Source organism: Aaosphaeria arxii (assembly GCF_010015735.1).
Source record: "Aaosphaeria arxii CBS 175.79 unplaced genomic scaffold BU24scaffold_4, whole genome shotgun sequence".
Classification (NCBI taxonomy): Eukaryota; Fungi; Ascomycota; class Dothideomycetes; order Pleosporales; genus Aaosphaeria; species Aaosphaeria arxii.
The window spans coordinates 1,590,358-1,599,222 of NW_022983477.1; the positions used below are offsets into that span (position 1 = coordinate 1,590,358).

The 8,865-nt window shown below is 50.1% G+C and overlaps 4 protein-coding genes across 4 annotated transcripts; 1 reads left to right on the top strand and 3 right to left on the bottom strand.

Annotated features, from left to right (window-relative positions):
- The first annotated feature begins 38 nt into the window (after positions 1-38).
- On the top strand, positions 39-608 carry BU24DRAFT_422099 (uncharacterized protein). Its single transcript, XM_033527897.1, has one exon. The coding sequence runs from the start codon at positions 89-91 to the stop codon at positions 383-385; it is 297 nt and encodes a 98-aa protein (XP_033384119.1). The 5' UTR covers positions 39-88; the 3' UTR covers positions 386-608.
- On the bottom strand, positions 469-2,560 carry BU24DRAFT_185176 (acetyl-CoA synthetase-like protein). Its single transcript, XM_033521661.1, has 2 exons — positions 691-2,560; positions 469-644 (listed from the first exon to the last, which is right to left on the bottom strand). The coding sequence occupies exons 1-2, from the start codon at positions 2,476-2,478 to the stop codon at positions 552-554; spliced, it is 1,881 nt and encodes a 626-aa protein (XP_033384120.1). The 5' UTR covers positions 2,479-2,560; the 3' UTR covers positions 469-551.
- A 567-nt stretch (positions 2,561-3,127) lies between these two features.
- BU24DRAFT_480485 (uncharacterized protein) lies at positions 3,128-4,811 on the bottom strand (the record flags this gene model as incomplete). The annotated part of the gene is made up of 5 exons (XM_033533124.1): positions 3,128-3,880; positions 3,935-4,090; positions 4,139-4,374; positions 4,436-4,572; positions 4,622-4,811. The coding sequence occupies 5 exons, from the start codon at positions 4,809-4,811 to the stop codon at positions 3,463-3,465; spliced, it is 1,137 nt and encodes a 378-aa protein (XP_033384121.1). The 3' UTR covers positions 3,128-3,462.
- Positions 4,812-6,505: 1,694 nt separating this feature from the next.
- BU24DRAFT_441309 (cytochrome P450) lies at positions 6,506-8,411 on the bottom strand. Its single transcript, XM_033530433.1, has 4 exons — positions 8,069-8,411; positions 7,293-7,926; positions 6,678-7,242; positions 6,506-6,627 (listed from the first exon to the last, which is right to left on the bottom strand). The coding sequence occupies exons 1-4, from the start codon at positions 8,301-8,303 to the stop codon at positions 6,517-6,519; spliced, it is 1,545 nt and encodes a 514-aa protein (XP_033384122.1). The 5' UTR covers positions 8,304-8,411; the 3' UTR covers positions 6,506-6,516.
- Between the last annotated feature and the right edge of the window lie 454 nt (positions 8,412-8,865).

An 8,865-nucleotide genomic window follows, 5' to 3' on the forward strand; every position in this document is an offset into this window, starting at 1 on the left:
AATGGATGGAAGCCTTATTTCAATTCAGACATACACACCACGAAATTCCCAATCTACAAAGCCAACTCTACACACCACTGTTCCAAACATGAACAACCAATCCAATTACAAGAAAAACTCCACACACCGCTTCCAAGCCAACGTCTCACTCGACGTGTCCCTCAACTACAGCTTCGGATTCACCAACGCCGCGGAATCCAGCACCGAATCCACCACAAACACCGCATCAAAGCCTAAAGCAAAGCTAGCGCCCATGTCGAAATGTCACGTCTGTCAGTGGGAGTCAAGGGCGATGGTCTGTCTGGGGTGCGGTCACGATAGGTTGAAGTGTGAAGTTTGCACCGGGACGAAGGGGGGAAAGGAGGAGGAAAAGAAGTCAGGGTGAAGGGTTGTTGAGTTTGGGGGAGGCATGGTTGGGGGAAAGAGATGCTTGGAAGTGGTGTGGTCGTCAGGACGGTGTTTGCATGCTACGCGGCCAAGCGGTCATGCGAATGTCGTATTGCCATTTCTCGCGCACTATTTTCTTGCTCTGGGAACCGGGAAGAGAGTGTCTACAGCTTGCTCTTGCCTTCAGCCTTGATACGCGCATGGTATCGGTCCCTCATCTCACGCCGGAGCATTTTACCTGAAGGCGTTCTGGGTAGCTAGGAATCATCAGCAAAGTCATATGTAGCGAGAGAGATGACTTACAGAATCGACTGCCTCAATTCCACCTGTGATCCACTTATGTCGGCTCAGTCTCTGCTTGACGAACTCATCCAATTTCTGTGCCACGACTTCCTCGCCCTGCTTGATTCCATCTTGAGATAATACTACCCATGCTCGGACGAACAGAGATCCATCACCGCGGCCGTTATCCACGCCGGCTACACATGCGTCTCTGACGAGCGCTTCAGGATGGTCGAGAAGCGTGTCCTCGACTTCTGTCGCAGCTACCTGTAAGCCCTTCACTTTGATCATTTCCTTCAATCTATCTAGGTAGTGAAGTCGATCGTGTTCGTCTCGCAGGACTAAATCGCCAGTTCTCAGCCAACCTGGCTCAGTGAATATTTCGGCTGTAGCCTTGGGGTCTTTGAAGTAACCGGGAGTCACGACGTTTCCGCGCGCCCACAATTCCCCCTTTTGACCCTTTGGTACCTCTTGCAGTGTGTCAGGGTCTACTACACGTCCCTCCATGCCAGGAAGTAGGTACCCAATGGTTCCAGGAGGGGCATATTCAAGACCGAACAGACCTGGCGGAGCGGGGCTTGCAATGCTCGCTGCTTCACTCAGACCGTAGCCACTCGGGATGGGTAATCCTGAGCTGCTGGGCAGCTTCTTTGCTAGCGAATGAGCAACGTCTGGCGGTAAATACGCGGCGCCGCTCATCGCTCCGGTGACAGAAGAGAGGTCGTACTTCTCGGTGAGAGGGCTTTGTGCGATTTGTCTTACCAAAGGTGGTACTAGGGGCAGAACTGTGAGCTGGTACTTCTCTATGCTCTTCAATGCAAGTTCGACGTCCCACTTTGGAAGCAGGTAGCTGCTAGATTGAAGAAGATTGATGCGGAGAATCCACAGAATCATGCCGTAGGAATGGTACATGGGTATCACTCCGAGGAGACGCGAAGGTATACTCAAAGGCTCGATACCCATCAAACGAGAACCTTGCACCGCGGTGATCATGGACTGCAAGCCGGAGTGGATGCCGTTCTTGTGGGATATCATCATTGCCTTTGGCAGCCCCGAGGTGCCTGACGATTGGAAGAGGTACGCCATCCTATCGCCACCTAGGAGCTTGCGCGGAACTTCAGAGAGAGTAGTTCCGTATCGTACAAGTGATTCAAGAGTAGGATGGCCCGATATTCTATCATGCTCGGGGTTGTCGCTGAGTACTATAATCTTTTTCGGATCCAAGAGGAGTCTCAGTGGGGTAGATTTATCGTTCTCGCCACTTCCCAATTTCAACGCTTCAACCACCACGGGAAGCAAAGATTCATGGCACATAAGACTGGTTATTTGCATCTTGCGCAGCACCCACCACAGCTCAAATGGTGTCGATGCAGGACTAATACCACCAAAGACGAGTTCCGCTCGGAAGCACGCGTGAGCAACCATAGGGTAGTGGATGTGGTTTTTCGAGAACAGGCCCAGGATCTCACCGTCCTCCTTGTCGTTGACAGGGCTTTTACCCAATCCCAGAGGGTTGGGCCCGTCATGTCGAAAGACGCGTGCTAATGCACACGCACGCGCATAGAATTGATGCAGAGTAACAGTCTCATCGGTGAGCGCATTCACGAAGAGAGGATAATCCTCGGGCAATGGGTTCTCTGGGGGAAAGCAGAACTCATGGATGTTGAGGTCCGGCGGAGACTCTGGAAAAGGTCCATATGGTGACGAGAAAAGGTGCTCAGAATGTGGTTTGTAGACTGACTTCACTGGATCCGGGGCACGCGGTCCAATGAACCGAGACCAGTGTGGTTTGAGGAAGTCATGAGGCATTGTCGTACCAGAGATTGTTCAATTGCTCAACTAAGCTGTCGTGATTTCTCAATTCACAAGAAAAAGAATGAGTAGATAGTCTCAGTATCGGCCAAATTTAATGTGGTTTAGATGATGGTGGATGCGACGTCGACTGCGGCGTAGCTTTGTTTCCCGAGGCTCGTTCAATGTTCGCAGTATGCCCCGCCTTCATTGGAAGACGGCTCACATCCTGACATACGACCGGCGAGTAAGCCAATCAGGCGAGGGCGAAAGAGCCATCGCAACATGCAGAAACGATCCTTGCGATGAGATTTCCTATTTTATCCATGGAAGTAATATGGGATTGCAAAGACCCCAAGCTACGGCTTGCGTTTGCGCCGCACCTGCAGTTGAGAGGCTTTGGTTCGAGCCTTGCTACGCCAGCACCACGCCAGTAAAAGAGTGGTAGGATCTGCAATGCACAGCTGCCAACAGCCAGAGCCTCGTCCGGATGAAATTTAGGAGCTGTTGTTTAGTTCTCTTGGAACGAGGGAGAAGTGGCGGGACAAGGAGCAAAATGCGACGCGAGTTGATGTGACATAGATATATTTACCGCTATCGATATCGTTATCGCCATAATCCATCCTCACAAACAACTACATTCTACACATCCCTCATCTCCCTTTACTGCGTCTCCTTTCCCCATCAAAAATCCATCTCCCATCTACCCTCTCTCTAAACATACGATGCTGAGCCTTTGCACAAGCCGCAAGCCACTTAGCCGCTACCTATGACTGGTAACGAACATAATGACCAGCGACGTTTGATCAGCGATGTTTCCCTGCAGATCCAGGACCAGGAAACGTCATTGAAGTCAACACTGTCCACAAAGCAGCATGAATATGAATAATACCGTAGTCGCGTCATCGAATACCTTAGCAGAAACCTCTGAACAGAATCGAGTCTCGCCAGGAGACTCATTGTATCAGCTCTACTTGCAGCCAGCCGGTCATACGGTATCACTCATATAACGTTGGTTTCCCTTGACTTCGTGGAGTATGCGACCTCCAACTCGGTCGTTCTTGAGATCTGTCCCAATCCCTTCAGCCCATACGTTCCTTCAACAAGGTGCTCTTCGCTGTCGTTGTCGGCACTTCTGGTTTTGCCACCTTCCGTACCGCCATTCTTCATATCGATGAGCTGTATGTGACCTCCCCGGCTCTTGAGTGTGGAATGAGCGGCACCAGAGCCGTACGAATCGTCTCCTGGTTTGCGCCACATGAACCGAATGGCACGTATGGCAGGCATGCTCGAAACGAGAATGCCAACTGCGGGCTCGGCCACTGACCAGTTCATCGGTATCGCCATCGCCATAGTCGTATCGGCATCGGAAAGGAGTGCGGGAATGAACCCGAGACGAACGGCGGCTGTCACTACGGCACTAATAGGTCGGTTAATTATCGTGAAAGCCGTACTCAATAGGATAGCGACTTACAATCCGCCAATCAACATGGTTGCTAGTAATTGAATCTTCGTCCTTCCATCTAATTGAAGAGGCCTAACGATGGGGATGGAAAGGAGGTACACCATTGCATCTGTAATTACACCTGTGATGGCGTTGCCCAGGTAGAAGGCATTGACATCAACGCATCTACTGGATTAGTATCTGGATTGTGAAGGGAATGTCTAGAAGTCTTACCGCTTGTCATTAGGGCTTATGGTCACATCCCACGCTGCCTTGATGGGCCAGCACTGGAATATCGCGACAAGCACGTTGGCTGTCGTGTTGCAGGCGACGATGCCAAATACACTCCAGACAATGATGCGGAGCCTCTGAGATTGAACACCACGCAGAATTCGTCTATAAAGTGCAAGAACGCTGAGCTTGATCATACCAAGAGTCGTGTTGTAGAAGATGGCACAAACAAAGACCGACTACTGGATGTAAGCTCAGGATCCTCTACGATGCTAGATGTACAAGATTTCGTATACTCACTTGATTGTACGCACTGAAACCTGCGAGTCCCCTTTCGAAGAGGACCAGAGTGAGATGCGTTCCCATGCCTCTGCTGATGGCAAAGTAGACCGCGATACAAAGGCCGTAGAACGTCAGGACCGCAAGCACGTTGAAAACTGAGTCTAGTTAGTTATGGCCAAGTGCTTTGTTTCGCGATCTACTCACGGTCATCCAAGCCGTAGACTGCCTCCTTGGATCCTTTGCCTTGCTTAACCCTCTTCCTCAAAACCCATCGACCAGTGTAACGAAGAACGACAACCACAGCTACGAGGGCACCAGCTGCCGTGGTCACAGCCATCTCAGATACCGTCTCTGTCTCATCGGCATTGGCAGGTCGCTCTGTCGGGATCTCCATCGTGGTGGTGAATGCCAATGTATGGAATTTTGCTTGCCAAAGACAGAAGTTGAGTGATCAGCTTTCAGATGGTCGAACACACTAGGCAACTCAAAGCTGAACTCTTGGATACTGACACAGTGAGAGATCCTGGAACTCATATACGCATCCTCTTTGTTCAGTGTCTCTACACAGTACATGTGTGGTCTTTGCTTATTCCAGTTCTACGAAGAGATGACTTCAAACGCTCATCAATCCCTGGAGCCAAAGCATGTATCCGACCGCCGATTTCCCCTTGTTGAAGTGTTTCCTAAAGATCTGCTAAGTCACATTCTTTGCTACTGGCCTGTGGTTGTCTCTTTCCAGTAGCGATCAGAGCAGTACAAACGCGCACACCTGGTAAGGGGACCGTACTTTTTCCTTCAAATTTGAACGAAGGGGCGTGCTATCCATGCAATTCGAATGCCGTCGGCTTCACTCGAACGCAGTGAGTTACCAAGCATGGCACCCATTGCTCGACAAACACACTCAAAACCATTACAGACTTAGCTTCACCGATCTCCCTTTAGTTTTCTTTATACAGCATCCTGAGAGTGCCCGAAACGTTGTGGTGCATGCGTCCCGTGTCAAACGGCTCGCCTAAGGGCGGAAGCTGCCCTTAGTCTCGCCGTCTCCCTGCGGTAGTCATTTTATTGTTCCTAAAAGCAAGACTTGAGAATCAATCACTGCATTACTCAGTAGTACGAGGCATGTGGGTGCTGGCAGACCAATGTGCAGCGATCATTTACTAAGTAGGAATGGCGTCCGTCGGAGCATAGAATCCGCCCAATGAGCGAGCGACAATCTTCGTGAGCCGTATCCCCGGTTCCGATATCATGGATCGACCTCGTTTGACAGCTCCACGCCAAACCTCCGAGCATTGCTTTTTCTTGCCCCAGTAGACTGGATATGATTGGGACTTGCAATCTCGAATACGGCGGTATTCTCGTGCATGAAAGCAAACCCGGCACCTGAGGCCCTGCTGTCTGTATCACCGTATTCGAGTAGATGAGCTTCTTGAGGCCCTCAAATCAATGTCAAAAGGCCCGAGTGATCGCCATTGGTTGTGGACTGCAAACTAATAATCGTACGACTGATCACTTTGCATCGTGTTTTCTTTTTTTGGCCCTATACTGAATTCGCGGGTGTCGTTGCTAAAGCGTGCTTCACCGCCCTGGTTGAAGGTTGCCGCGGCGAGACCCTGCCTCTGGGCTGCAACGCAACCAGATACTTGCTTTTCAGTTCCGCTCCATACCATTCGCTAGAATTGTCCATATTCTTACGAATCTCCGGGGTTCTTTGTGACTGACCGATGTGACACCATTTAGAAGCCATATCACATTACCAGTTGATCAACCTATCGGTATCCCGCCACACAATGGAACATTCGAACCTCTAACCATGAAAACTACCATGAGTATGTGGGCATTGAGACCACCCAGTGCCCGTGTCACTTCTATCACCGATCAACATTCAACAATTTCGCCAGGATCCACATTACTTGAGCCAATCACATGCACGGTGTAACCTTTCGAGGCGCGGGTATCGCGACAGAGGAGCAGCATTTCACTATGCAAATTTATGAAAGTTGGAAAGTCACTTCTATGAGTGAAGAATAATCGAATTGTAACTAATGATCTGGCTATGTTGATACCCCTTTCGCAATCTGTGATTAAGTGGACACGATCTAAGCACTTCGCAGCGAGAAATCTCCTAGGAATCCTTCATTGTAGGCAACACCACCCGCAACGACATATTTACCCTCTTCTTTGACAGAGATATCAAGACGCCTGATAGTCTAAGGCCACATTAGTATAATCATCTTCAACGACAAAGCGATCTGCTTACCTCTGGGAGAAGTTTGTAAAGCTCCATAATGGCCACATCCTTTCCAAGACAAATGCGTGATCCAACACCAAATGTGAACTGTGCAGCTTCATACTTGAAGTTTGTCTTCTCGCTCTGGAGCCAGCGCTCAGGGTTGAATTCCTCTGCGTCAGCACCGTACAGTTCCTTGTCGCGCTGCATCACGTATGCGTGGGAAGTGACCTCGGTGTTTCCGGGAATGAAGTGTCCATCCAGCACTTTGCCTTCCTTGGGTACCATGCGAGCAAAGAGATTCGTCGCAGGCGGGTTCAATCGAAGGCCTTCCTTGATGCAGGCAACGAAGTATGGTAGATGCTGGCGGGTCTCTTCGTAGAGGATTGGGTTGGATAGCTTCCCTGCTTTGTCTGCGGTCTCGATCTCCTCGCGGCAGCGCTGGTACACTTTCTGATTCGTGACAATAAAGCGAAGAATTGATCCAAGCGCAGTACCAGTAGTGTCAGCACCTGCCTGGATCAGAAGGGTCACATGAGCTCGCTTTTGCATCGGAGTCAAGGGAGAGCCATCGGAATATCTAGCCTCGAGAGCACTGTCGATGATTAGTACAAACAGCGTGAAATGAGGAACGAGTATGCCCACTGTTGCATGAAATCAGGTTTGCCTTCGAATGACTTCTCGGCGATGAGGTTTTCCCTGGTGGTGACTTGGCGGTCGGCTTCGCACATCAACCAGCCCATTCCAGAATCATTGGAAACTGCTGGCAAGAACCAGAGTCCCACCACCGGAAGCTTGATGATATGTTCTCTGAAGAAACGGAAGCGTCCGACAAACCCAAAGAAATCGAGACCCTTGCGCCAGTTCGACAAGATGTTCTTCTCGTCCCGTTGGTTCTGCACGCATCCGAAAGGCTTGGTGAACGAAATCATGCTCATAATATCGGCGGCAAACTCGGCGACCTTGTCACTGAGACATACCGTGCGTCCTGCAGCGGCATGCTCCTTCATCTTCTGGACAAACAGCTTGACCTGGTCATCGAAGCGAGGTTCCCAAGTGTTCTTCAATTGGCCGATCGTCCATGGGGCGTTTGAGAGTGCCTTTCGCAAGGCCTTGTGCTCTTCCCCATCCAAGGTGGTGAAGAGGTGCGGCGGGCCTAACGCACCAGTACCATACAAACCGGATTTCTGATTGCACTTCGGGTCCCAGTAGATGTCCTTAAGCGCTGATGGCTTCGGAAATAGGAGCATTGTTGGAGAGATGCGGATGGGTTGCTCGGCTTCATGGTTGTTAGCATCAGCGTTTTCTGTTTCCGTCCAAAGACGTTGTTGCAAAACATCTACTGCAGACCCGCATTTGTGGCAGTTCTGGGAATAACCCACGGAGATACGCGATATCACAAGGAAGCTAGGGGAACTCACAACCGTATTTTCTCACCAGAGACATGAAGAACTCTGGTTCTTTCTTCTTGATGGAGATCAAGGCCCCAACAACTGAGAATGAAGTTGCATACCATGGTCCTTGGAATTTCGCAAGTGGGTGGAAGTATTGCATGTATACAATGCGCGCGAGAAGAGATAGTACCAAAAGAGCAAGTAGTGATGCGCCTACACCAGTAGGTGTGGCTTCAATGCCTGTAGAGCTGAGCAGTCCCATGTTGACGACGAACAAGTTGCTTGTTGAACACAGGCAAGGTAAGGAACGAGAGAAGGAAGAAGTATGAGAGAGCAATTGAAGGGAGAAAGAGTTGACATTCCACCATCACCATTTTTCGCCTCGGACTGTACAGCACACGAACTTGCACCACTCACATGAAAGGTATCGCTGATCCTAACCTGGTCGAAGAGAGGGGTAGCTCCTCTGTTGGTGCATCCACAAAAGTGGAATCATCCTGAAGCTCCCAAGTTCTTTGCTCGTGCAGTAATACCCTTGCATGTTGTCGCTCATGAACCTATCATTCCTCAATCATCTTGTCTCTCCTCTAGAGACCCACCATTATGCCGCAAGCCCTGCATTGTTGTGGAAGTATTATCGCAAGTCATGGAGTTTAGCACGACCATACAGACCTTTTGTTGCATCCAATGACAGCTGAAGTATTTCTCAACGGGGAAGTGGATAAAATGGAGAGACCCTTGCTCACAACCACAATACGCCGTTAGGCTTGCACCCGACCCATCCACGGACCGACCCTCGCACTACATACGTAACGTTTGCATAC